Source organism: Magnolia sinica, chromosome 2 (genome assembly GCF_029962835.1).
Source record: "Magnolia sinica isolate HGM2019 chromosome 2, MsV1, whole genome shotgun sequence".
NCBI classification, from domain to species: domain Eukaryota; kingdom Viridiplantae; phylum Streptophyta; class Magnoliopsida; order Magnoliales; family Magnoliaceae; genus Magnolia; species Magnolia sinica.
In genome coordinates this window covers 15,951,018-15,963,587 of record NC_080574.1, presented here as the reverse complement: position 1 = coordinate 15,963,587, position 12,570 = coordinate 15,951,018, and the positions used below count along the sequence as shown (strand labels likewise).

The 12,570-nt window shown below is 39.9% G+C and overlaps 1 protein-coding gene across 1 annotated transcript; it reads left to right on the top strand.

Annotated features, from left to right (window-relative positions):
* The first annotated feature begins 822 nt into the window (after positions 1 to 822).
* Positions 823 to 11,733, top strand: LOC131236420 (triacylglycerol lipase OBL1-like). Its single transcript, XM_058233563.1, has 5 exons — positions 823 to 1,188; positions 6,838 to 7,034; positions 7,142 to 7,175; positions 9,436 to 10,049; positions 11,315 to 11,733. The coding sequence occupies exons 1-5, from the start codon at positions 882 to 884 to the stop codon at positions 11,588 to 11,590; spliced, it is 1,428 nt and encodes a 475-aa protein (XP_058089546.1). The 5' UTR covers positions 823 to 881; the 3' UTR covers positions 11,591 to 11,733.
* Positions 11,734 to 12,570: the final 837 nt, after the last annotated feature.

The window sequence follows — 12,570 nt, the reverse complement described above, 5'->3', positions numbered from 1 at the left end:
TTAATTCACCAGCACATGTGAAAGTGAAAGATCACGTGGAGGATTACGTGGAGCAAGGAGAAAGAAAAGTATGGAAGAAGAAAAGATCACAGCCTATGATACTAATCACCGTCCGATTATAAATTTATTCTGACCGTACGATTCGAAATGCCCCCACTTATTCCTGATGGGATGAAACGGTGTCGTTATTGATATCTCACACTGTATCATTTGCATATTTTAATCGGGCCATCTCTGCCATCTGGGGCCATATTTTCGATAATCCAGACCGTTGGTCTGCTGTATATATCCTTCTGAGATGGGATGGGGGAATGTCCAAAAATATCCCTGATTCGGAGATTCCAGCCTCTAATGTTTTGACCCTTTTCAGTTGAATACGGACCGTTGTTGTGTTCAACTTCTTAACCGTCTCTCTATAGGCCACCAATCAAAAGGATGAGATACTCAATTGAGGATTTTTTTTTTAAAAAAAAAAAAATTAGTAATAGGCCATCCACGATGGGAAACAACAAACTAATGGTTTGGATTACCACGCCATGGGCCCGATTTCTCAAAAGTGAAAAACTACGAACACAATGCAACGGGAGGCCGGACACGTATCATATAAGTCATGTATTCGTAGAAAAACTACGAACACTCTGCTATCTGGGGCCAGACTCCTATTTGGAACGTGCTCAGCTTCTGGGAAATACTATTCTTGTATTCAAAGTCTCCGCAACACGTTTTCTTCTCTGCCTGAGAAAAGCACTTTATAAGCACTTTGATAATGCTGTCCAAGTCCCAAAACCAACCCCCCCCCCCCTCTCTCTCTCTCTCTCTCTCTCTCTCTCTCTCTCTCTCTCTCTCTCTCTCTCTCTCTCTCTCTCTCTCTCTCTGCTTCCATGGCCTGCGACGGCGACTTCTGTGACGATTATTTACTCCTAAAGCCAGAGAAGGGAGAAGTGTCCGATCTTTTCGGCCTCTTATTTTCGAAGAACATCGACCATAACAAATTCCTGGATTGCCCAAGCGGCACAGAGATAACAGAAGCCAGACGCCGATGGCTAATCTGTGTCTCCCTCACCGCCCAAGTAATTCTCCTCCGTCTAAAGAATCCACTGAGTTGGGCCGGATCAGCGATCGAGAGGTGGCTGAACCTTCTCTCAGAGAACACGAATTTCTATGCACTCATTCTAAATCAACTCCAAGGTGAATTCCCTTCCTTCTCTCATATCACTATCATATATATATATATATATATATCCTAGTATTTTGTGATGGACGGTTCGGAAAGGAAAAAATAGTCAAAGGTCCTAATTCAATAGGTTAGATTGGTTCTATCATGTTCGAAAACCATGGAAGTTCCCTCATCAGGTGTGCAATGCATGGTTGCATGCGTCACGCGCCTGATGACTGGACCATTTCATGTTTGGTCGCTCGTCACGCGCCTGATGACTTGACCACCTCTCTATATTCCGCCTGCATGCATGTGTACGACCATGTCCCTGGTTCCCAACCCTTTCTTAATTTTTCTTCAATGCACACAAAATACAATGATGAAGGGCAAGGTAAATTTCCACCAACACCTGTGCGCAAAATACAAGAATGGGAGAATATGGGCAGTAAGAGAGGACTTTGATCTTGCGTTTGCACGCATGCGCACTGCTGCACAGCATCGTTCTGTTCTAGTTTTTATTATTATTATTATCATTATTAACAGAGAATCCTCCATAATGCTGGTAGAATAAGCTTATTTTACAGCTCTTACCCCGGTGATTTTTCATGTCATCTAAACCCTACAGAGGGACAATCCCACCGTGAAATTGAAATCACTAAAAAATCAGAACAATCCAACCATCGTGTGGGCTGTCGCGTAAATTTCGAGGTTCTTGGGTGGTTGTCCAGTGCTTTCTATCACGTGACCCGTCGTGTGATTTTTTGAAAATCTCATCATAATGGTGGGAGGCACTTGAATCTCAGGTTGGATGGCATAAAAACAACATATATGGTCAGATACAGCTACACCAGTATAAAACAACCACAACACACATGCAGGCCCAAATGACGGTGGGATCAGCCTTATTTTTTAAGCTTCCCAATTTCACAGGAGGGACCCTTTTATACATGCTAGATACCACGAACACAACAACGTGGGCCGCACGTGCAAGAATTGTAGATAATCTTATTTTACAGGCATTGCAGTGGATCAGACCTCTAATGGATTATAATATAAATGCAGATGACAGAGCAACCACCTAATATCATTCTATAGATGCAAGATAAGTCTTCCTTATTATAATGACGAAAGGACAAAGATTAGCTATGTATTAATTACTATTAAGAAAAGCAGCTGGACATTTGGAAAATCTTCCCATGTCCTTCCGCGATTCTTTCTCAAATTGAGGATCGCTAATTGTACTCGAGCGAGTGCACTTTTTTTACACTCGACTATAATGTATCAGTGTGTAGCTCATTCTAGAGATCTAAACCGTTCAGGAGATGGGCCCCACTGTGCAATTGCCTGTTCTTGAAAATTAGAGCCAATCTGATTGTGTGGTGGGGAAACTTTATCAAAGAAATTGACGGCTAAGGATTGGGAATGGTTTTCTTAACCCTCACTGTATTTGGTAAGGGTGCTGCCGGGGTGGAATCTGTCTGATGAGCTAGTTGGATCTCATCTCACGCACGTATGGCACTCGCTCGAGTGCTCAACACGCTCCTCGTTCGTATCTATAGGACTACTTTAGGCGTTTCTCACATGGTCTCCGCGTGGCCACGTGTACAATGACCAAAACCATTCCATCTATGGATAAATGGTTAAAAGATATAACTCGCCCAAAAGTCTCCGCACGCTCCGATGAGCTCCGGCATACTTCAGACCCCGATCACCTGGAGCGGACTCGGCTGGTGTAATGTAGCACAGCGTCCGTGCCGGTCGGTGCTGGAAAAGCCAAACCATGAAGTATATGTTTTATCCATGCCGTCCATCCATTTTTCCAACTCATTTTATGCATGATCTCAAAAATGAAGGAGATCCAAATCTCAAGTGGACCACACTATAGGAAAAAGTGGTGATTGATCACCCACCATTAAAAACTTCCTAGAGCCCACTGTAATGTTTTTTTGCCATCCACCTATTGAGTAGGTCATACGGACCTGACCTGTGTAAACGGAAGACACAAATATCAGCTTAGTCTGAAACTTAGGCAGCCCCAAGAAGTTTTTTAATGGTGGGCGTTCAACCACCACTATTTCCTAGGGTGTGGTTCATCTGGGAGTGGATCTGCCTCATTTTTTCGATCATGTCTTAAAATGAGCAGAGAAAGACGGCATTGATAAAACACATACACCATGGTGGGCCACGGAATTTTTACATCACCGACCAGTGCCCACATGGTGATGTGTGCTACACTAGGCAATCCGAGTCCACCTGGAGCATGGCCACCTCTGCTGTGGAGACGTGTCCTTTAATCTCCTTTACTTCTAGCTTTTTTTATTCCCTTTCTCGGACTTTCTTACGTTAGGAGGGCTTAGTCTTGAAAACTTACAATTACATTACATTTCTGTTGCTTTACGGTCACAACAATCTTACCTAACAACTCCATGCACTCAAAAGCTATGTGGGGAAAGAATGCAAAAAAAACATATACAGTGTTGGTTGAGGACAAAACAAATTAATAAGTTGCAAATTTGGTAGTTTTAACTTTTTTCTTTAAGCGTACGTACAAAAATACTTGTGAAAGATTGATAGCATAAATTTTCAGGTAAGGATTACTATCTACCGTTGAGACTTTAGGAAGGTCCCGAAGAGCATTGATGGGACATTTCTATTTTGATAATCTCATGAAATTTTCTTACCAATACTTTATCATTATTACTATATTATTATTAAGAGATGCTCTGCTGCTGTTAGAGCACTACAAGTTATATATAATAACTCCTTTTGCATTAGGAGACTAATACAATCAATTACATTCATGGAGGAGTAATGGAGAGGCTCCATTTAATAGAGAAGTAATGGAGCATCTCTTAATCCATTCCGTTCCATGCTTTCAATGGGTAGCTTTTGGGCTACCATGAAAGAATCACACCTGTCTAACAAATATAAACCATTTCATCAGTATTCATTAATATGGAAGATCAAGGTCATTTAGGGGGCGTTTGGATCTTACGTTACTTAAAATAAGATATTTATGCCCCAAGTAGCTTATTTTGGTTTCTACTTATTAAGCAGATAAATATGTTAGTAAATAATATAATTATCAACAAAAAAAAGTAGAAAAGCATATTTGGCTTCTAACATCACAAGTAATCATCCCTCAACTCTGTTTGGTCCCCTTCACATCCAACATCTATCATTTGGGGCCAACCTTTGATGTGAATTATTCATTGTGTGGGCCCACCTTTGAAGTGGGTTGTCCATCATGCAAGGCCCACCTTAGATGTAGGCCATTCATTATTAGGGACTAACCTTTTATGTTCACCGCTCATTATGTAGGGCCCCCTTTGATGTTGGTCATCCATCATGTGGGACTTACCTTCAATATCCACTACTTATCATGTGGAGCCCACTTTGATGCGGATCATCCATCATGTGGGCCCCACCTTTGATGTGGGTGGTCCATCATGCAGAGCCTACCTTGGATATGGGTCACTCATCATTAGTGACGACCTATGATGTGTACCGTCCATCATTTGGAACCCACCATTATTAATTATCTATTATGTGGAGCCCAACTTTGATGTGTATTATCTATCATGTGTGCCCCACCTTCAATGTGGATTGCCCATCACATAGGGCTTGCCTTAAATGTGGGTCATTCATCATTAGGGGCCAACTTTTGATGTGGATCGTGCATCATGTGGGGCCATCTCAATATGGGTCATTTATCATGTCGGGGCCCAGCTTCAATGTCCACCACCCATCATGTGGAGCCCACCTTTGATGTGGATTGTCCTTCATGTAGGCCCCACCTTTGAAGTGGGTTGTCCATCATATCAGCCCACTTTGGATATTGGTTTTTTATTATTATGAGCTGACCATTGATGTGGACCATCCATATGTGGGCCTGCATTAACATGGGGTCATCCATCATGTGGGGCCCACCTTTTATGTTGATTGTCTATCATGTGAGCCCCACGTCCGATGTAGACAGTCCACCGTGTGGGGCTTCCTTTGATATAGACTAGGAGAGAGAGCCTACTTTGACATAGATAGTGAGAGAGAGAAGTTGAAAAGTTATGAGTTGAAAAGCTTAAAAAAATAGCTTATAGCTTTTAACTAGTAAATTACTTTTATAATGATGCTTACTAAACTAACTTAACTGAAAAAAATAAATTATTTAGCATAAGTTAAAAAGTAACTTATTTGGTAATATCCAAATGTGCCTTTATTTAAAAATAAGTCCAATAAAAAAAGTTAGATTAATATGGTTGTTAGGGTTCATCATTGATTGCTTTCTTAAGTCATGTCTGAGTATTACTGGTTCCATGGAAATCAATGAAAATGAAAAATGAATTTTTTATGAGGGTGACAATTCCAATTATTTGAATTAAAAAAGTGACAAGATTTTAAAAAATAATCATTGCACTTTTTTATAATTGAATTCTTTGATACAAAAATCTAGATAACAATTATCTATATAAAAATTCTACTATCCCATCAAGACTTCTTATAAAATGAAATTTGTCTTTCAATAGAGAGCGTTCCCCTTCAGTGGGCCATATCCCGAAACTTACTCCAATTGGACAGCTTTAACCCTTTGTGGGACTTAAAATATATGCGGAATAGATCCACGGATCTGTCTGTGCAAGGGACATGGCGATCAGGGGTTCAGATGGCTTACCTAGATGGGATGCCGCCATAGAAGCCGGATAAGAATACCAGAATACCAGAATTCTTATAGAGTTTAGGATCTTCCTCTCCTTCACACCCTTTCTGCAATTCGCAAGATGGGACTCGAATTTCTGCCGTAGTGTAGGATCGGAGACCCAGCTCTCTTTTATAGAGTCTGTGGAGAAAGAGTTTGAAACCCATCACAACTCTCTCTCCCATGCTCCACATTGTAGCATCCTAGTACAACTCAAATTACTGTCTGCGTAAGACAGTTATAGCATTCCAACCCTAGTACGCAAAGCTGCGCAGATAGACTGCGCAGCGCATCACCTGAAGTGGGGCCCACTATTCTACTCAATCATCCAGTCCAACTGAATGAGAATCCAGACCGTTGATCAGTAAGGCCCACTAAACAGAGTTCTTACACCCTTGACTTGGACAATTTTGTCGGCAAAGGAGCGTGGGCTAACTTTTCCATACCGCCTATTTTCTGTCATCAATAGTTATCCCATTATTAATTTTTATCTTCGTTCTTTCCTTTGTTTTTTTTTTTTTTCTCGTTTTTGGCATGTCCAACGAAGATCACCTTGAATATTGAGCCAAACTCTCGGTTGCCATTGATTAAAACGAAGTGGTCCACCTGATCATTGGTACGGCCTCATTTCTATCCAAGGTGATCTTCATGGTAGGGCCTACCATTTTCACGGCATCGATGTCGTACACACAAGTAACATCTTGGTGGGAAGACGATCCAGTACCATCCATGTGGGTACCTTGCTTGTGATCATTTTTATAGTCTAATACACTAATAAAAGAATTTTATAGTCTGAATTATTAATACCAGCCTTGTTGAAACAGCAGGCCTAGATTTCAAGCCTAGCCTAGCCCAGTCCTCAATAGCCATGTTTAGTGGCCTAAGCCCTAGCCCTTCAGCTCGGGCCCATCTGATTGCCACCCCTGTAAGAAATTACTCGGTTTTGGTAACTGGTTTTAGGCTAACTAGGAATCTTATTGTTGTGTAGGGAAGGTGCAGCCGGTCCCTGATCTCGATTCGGCAAGCTACAAATCTTTCATCGGATTTTTAGATGAACGGCTGGGATTAGATAAAGACATCAAAAAAGGCGACAATAGATATCATGCTGCCCTCTCTGTGATGGCTGCTAAATTATCTTACGAGAACGAAACGTTCATCAAAAGCACGGTCACAGACAAATGGAAGGTATGATTCGTGTTACCAAAACTACCCCTGACAGGAAATTATATATCCATCTTTATCTTCACGGTAGAGTAAGATGATTGACCCATAATCTGTCTGACTAAACGCAGATGGAGTTCGTGGAGTACTACCATTGCTGGAACGGTAAGAAGCTGGCTAAAACTTTCTACTGTTTTAGCTATTTCTTTAATTACTCAATCCATGGATGGAATTTTGGTTATTTCAAGAAGTGGAGCGATGTTGCCTATGCTGCGACCACATCCAGATGCGTTGCATCCCCCGGGGCCCACGTGCTGAGTGGTCCGACGATATGAACCATTAAAATATTTTTTGCATAACCTTGCATTTGATTGCGCCAGATATCATTAAATTCAATGATTAATCAGTTTGATTTTATGCAAAATTTCTTGATATTTCATGAAATTCGGTGCAACCAAACACACGTTAAGCTATTCTTATTAAGTAATTTCATAAAATTGTTTTTGATTAATCAAATTACTCACTTCTAAGAAGTAATGGCAAATGGATCTTAAAGTTATTTTAAATGTTATCTACGAGGATTTGTTTTTCAAAGTTGTTTTTTAAACATGTTTAATTGAAAAGGGTTTTGCTAACTTCCCCACGAAGTCCCTTATCATTTTTAATGGCACATGGGGTGACTTATATAGCATCAATCTGACCATTCATTCATTTACACAACTAGAAGCAAGTCGTGGTGGGATAGTCACTACAAATATCTACTAATAGAACTTACTTCGTATTGCTTATGATTCCAAATTAACACTTTGGTTTGATGATTCTAAGCATGCAATCTTTTACGTCGTTTGTAAAAAAACAGAAGATTGTAACAAATTGGCCCAATTTCAAATTCGTGTGATTATCTCATCGTGGTGATTTTTGCAGCATAGCTTGCTCTCAAATTCGTGTTGCTACTAAATGAATTATCCAGATCAATGATTAAGCATCCTACATGTTAGCAAAATCCATTCAAAGGATAGGGAACGTCAGTAACAGTCCATGAAGATGGGATTGCTAGCAAAATATTCCAATTGTAAAAGTTATTTTAAAACTTAAATTTCAAAATTTCATCTAATCATATTTGTTTCTAAGAGGAGTAAGGAGTAGACCAATCACCATAAATTCAAGATGAATGAAAACGATCTCAGCTTCATTTTATCATATGCAAGGTTTGCTACCTACTTGGTTGCAAACTCATACTCTATCCACAATAGAATGAAATACATATATAGTAAGAAAACTGCATAATGTTAACTTGAAGTTTTATTCCTCAAGTCTATTAGGTGAAAATACTTTTCAAAAAATGTCATTTTCCCTAAATGGGGTCAACGTTTTGGTGGAAATCATTTTTCAAGAACACGCTTTGTAGAAAAAGTCTTAGATTTTATTGTGGCCATTCTTGTATTATTTTTATTCTCTCCAAGTACATTCTTAGAAGCTACTTTCAAAGAGGACGTTGAGTCCAATACATCTTCCGTACATTGCAATATGATACATCAGAACTTCAAGCTTTGAATCTGGGTTATCTTTCAATGATCAAAATGGTTTACACGGCAAGTTTCGGTCATTATGTAGGGAAGATAATAAATAAAATTAAAGCTCCCTCTTTTTTTTAACCAAAAGGTGGGAACAGACCACCTATAATTTAATTGGATTAGAGAAAAGCTTTGTACATTACCATATAGACCAAAAGAATTACAAAAGAACGAAAAAAAAAAAAAAACAGTTCAAAATTCTCCAATCCTTGGCTTCCAAACAACCCTGAGGAGAGGCTAGGCCCTACAAATAAAAGCTTTTTTTAATTGGATTATTTCAACGGCCACCGATTCTTTTCCTTTGAAAATGAACAATTACCATAACTTTTATATATATGTATGATCAATAGGTTGAAATATTCAATTGTTTGGCATCCTCATCTAAAGGAGAGCCCGGTCAAATAAACGTTTTGTGTCATTTATTTCAGCTAAACTTTTCAAAGAAAATATAAGTCTCTCCTATTTTCCAAGCTCAACAAAGAGGCTTAAAATTTCATCATGGAGACACTCTCAAGTAAACCCTGCTCTCAATCTCAACATTCCCTGTAAAAAGATTCATGTATGTGTGGGAAAAATGAAATGGGGAGAAAGAAGATGGCCAACGGACCATATCGAGCATACACGTCTAAGATGATGAGTAGACCCACATGATTTTCAAGGCAGGGGATGTTGACAAGTGGCCCAACCTAATGAATGGCCTGGATTTCACACGTGTACACCACATTGTCCTATGTGCTGCGAAAAATCACCTGAGCACTTCTCATAAGTTTGATGCTTCCACATACCCATGAGATTTGTCCATAATGCGCTTTTATTTATAAAAGATAACCTATGTTTTGATGTTTCGACAGATTATCAAGAGCAATTCTCCACACAAGCCTTCATGCTCATGGACAAATCAACGGCTCCTGAGCTGATCGTGGTCTCATTCAGAGGCACAGAGAGCTTCAATGCAGTCGATTGGAGCACTGATGTCGACTTCTCCTTTTATGAGCTCCGTGGCATGGGCAAGGTCCATGCAGGTTTCATGAAAGCTCTAGGGCTACAAAAAAACCAAGGGTGGCCAAAGGAGATTGAACAAGGTGAAAAAAAGCCTGCATATGCCTATTATGCCATTCGAGAGAAACTAAGAGATGTACTGCGGAAGAATGATAATGCAAAGTTCATCCTGACGGGCCACAGCTTAGGTGGGGCTCTGGCGGTCCTCTTTCCAGCGATCTTGGCGGTGCATAAAGAGGTATGGATGTTGGAAAGGTTGGCTGGAGTGTACACGTTTGGGCAGCCAAGGGTAGGGGATGAGAAGCTTGGGAAGTTTGTTATGGAGCAGTTGAATAAGCATGGTGGGAGTTACTATAGGTTCGTTTATAGCAACGATATTGTGCCTAGGTTGCCTTATGATGATACAACGCTCTGGTTCAAGCACTTTGGGACGTGCCTCTACTACAATAGCTTCTACGTAGGGAAGGTGGGCTCTCTCTCTCTCTCTCTCTCTCTCTCTCTCTCTCCATTCTATACTGAGAGCTTTGCAAGTCCACACTACACGTCCCCATACAAGCACGCGTGCAAATATGAAACACGTGTCATATATGAGCTTTCCATAAGGTTAAAAATAAGAGTCTAATGCTTATATCTTCTGCCTAAAATCACACAATTACAGTACTCTTCAGGTGGACCAAAACGTGCAAAGTATATTTGTGGTTTTCTCGCCATTCATTTGTTTTGATAAGTTGTGGCCCACCAGAGATATGAAACTGCATCATTTTTGTGCCAGCTGAAAATATAAACAGTGTACGTAGCTCACATGATATGGAAAGCTAGCTCAGATCTCAATCGTATTACATTATGACACATGCGACTGTGTGGATGCAATACGGCACGTGTGTGAAATCAGCAAACCTCCAATACTTATCACGCTCTGTTAGAGTATACATGAGATGATTTGGTCACATGGTCAAATAGCAATAAGTTTTACATGCATCTATTTGTATCCTTCACTATCTTGCCTCTAGCAAAATCTCTTCCTACCTGATTTCAAGAAGGGGGAAGCCATGGTCCAGTGATCCAAACTGCTGATATGATGGCCCCACCATGGATGCCCCATGGACCAAACTCTCTCCATGAAGGGAAGATCCATTAGTCTTTGTCCGTTTTTAGTTGAATGGGATATGCTTCTTCCTCGACGGTCTATTTGGTGGGCCACCAGTTACGGCTGACAACGCCTGGAATGGATCTGTCCTGAGCAGTTCAAAATTCAGGCCTGAGACCTTTCCAGTCCCGATCGACAAGTGCCACCCTACAAATAATCATAGGGCTAGGATCTTCCCAACTGGGAGATTTCCCATGCAGAGGCAATTGACAATGGGACCATCATATCAACGGCCTAGATCACAGAACAATGGGCCGCATTTGTAGTAACCAAAAAAAACATGGTCCAAATACGCTAATTCTCCTTAGTTCATTGTATTGTATATGCATTAATTTCATTGTTCTTTATAATAATAAAGTAATCTGAATCATTTGTTTGTCATAAACAGAAATATTTTGTTTGTTTAATCTGATTACGCCACATCATCACACTGCATTTATTGCAGTACTGACAACGACATTGATGATATTGACCAATTACGGTGCAAGAAAACAGAACTTTTCTATTTATGACAAGCACTATATTCATAATAAAGATATTCAAGTTTATTCACATTTATTCGGTGTCCGTTGATCATGAAGCAGATCGTGGCAGAAGAACCAAACAAGAACTATTTCTCACTCTGGACGGTTTTGCCCAAGTTACTGACTGCAGAGTGGGAGGTAGTACGAAGCTTCGCCATCGGATACATCAAGGGACGAGATTATAGAGAAGGATGGGTTTTGAGAATGCTCAGGGTCATTGGGCTTGTTTTCCCGGGCTTCCCTGCTCACACTCCTCAAGATTATGTAAATGCCACTAGATTAGGAACATCACTAATAACCCATGACCAAATAATTGAAAGCTCAAAGCTTGATTAACGTAAGATTAGCTTCTGCTTATTTATATTTATTCAAATGAGGTCCTTTTTTTGCATTGTCAACAATCCTATGCTTGCAAGGTTTTCAAGTGTACAATCAGAACATATGAAGGCATCTAATAAACATGGGTTTAATTCACACTTTATGTTCTAAGAAAGATTTACCTATAGGAAATAGAAAAAAAAAAAAATGGAGTGCTTGTCTAAAGAAATGCGTTGAGAAATGATTGCACCTAATAATCAAATGCACCTAAAAAGTTAATTAGATCATGGGAAATGCTCCAGTGCTCTCAAAGCTCTGTTGTTGCTGCTTGTTCGGCATTGAGCTGCAACCGCTTGTTGATTGACTTTATATAATCATAATGTATGGGTTACTTAACATATTAACTCCCCGCCTGACCAAAATCCACCAAGCACCTGCTGAGCAGCCTGATGTTTGTTATAAAGAGATGTATATAAGTATTCATGAAACCGTATAGCTAAGCACCTAACGTGCTTATCATATATAGTGGTCTATCGAGATTTTTCAAGAATCAATTTTCTTTTTATAAGAGCCATGAATCACTTATTTTGACTTTTTGACACCATAGTGTATTGTGGTTCGCAAAAGATATGAAAGAGTCGGATTAATGGCTTGGATTATCTAAGAGCATATTGCAATATAAGAGCAGTCTAAATGTCGCAATGCAACTAAGATCATGTCACAATGCATCTAAGAGCACTATTAATAGTAAAACGGACCATGAGATCTGCACATTATCCTTCATGTGGGCCAATTATAATATTACTCTAATACTATATCAAACAACCACTTTATCTGAAACCTTGAGTCATTAGAGGGTGGCGTATTAATGTATATAAAGGGTCCTTAACACTCAGACATTATTAGGATTGCCACTAGACCTGGCTGGCACAGCCATAGCCCAAATCCAGCTCACTTTAAGCTTTTATTGGGCAAAGCTCCTAAGCCAATGGTCTGAC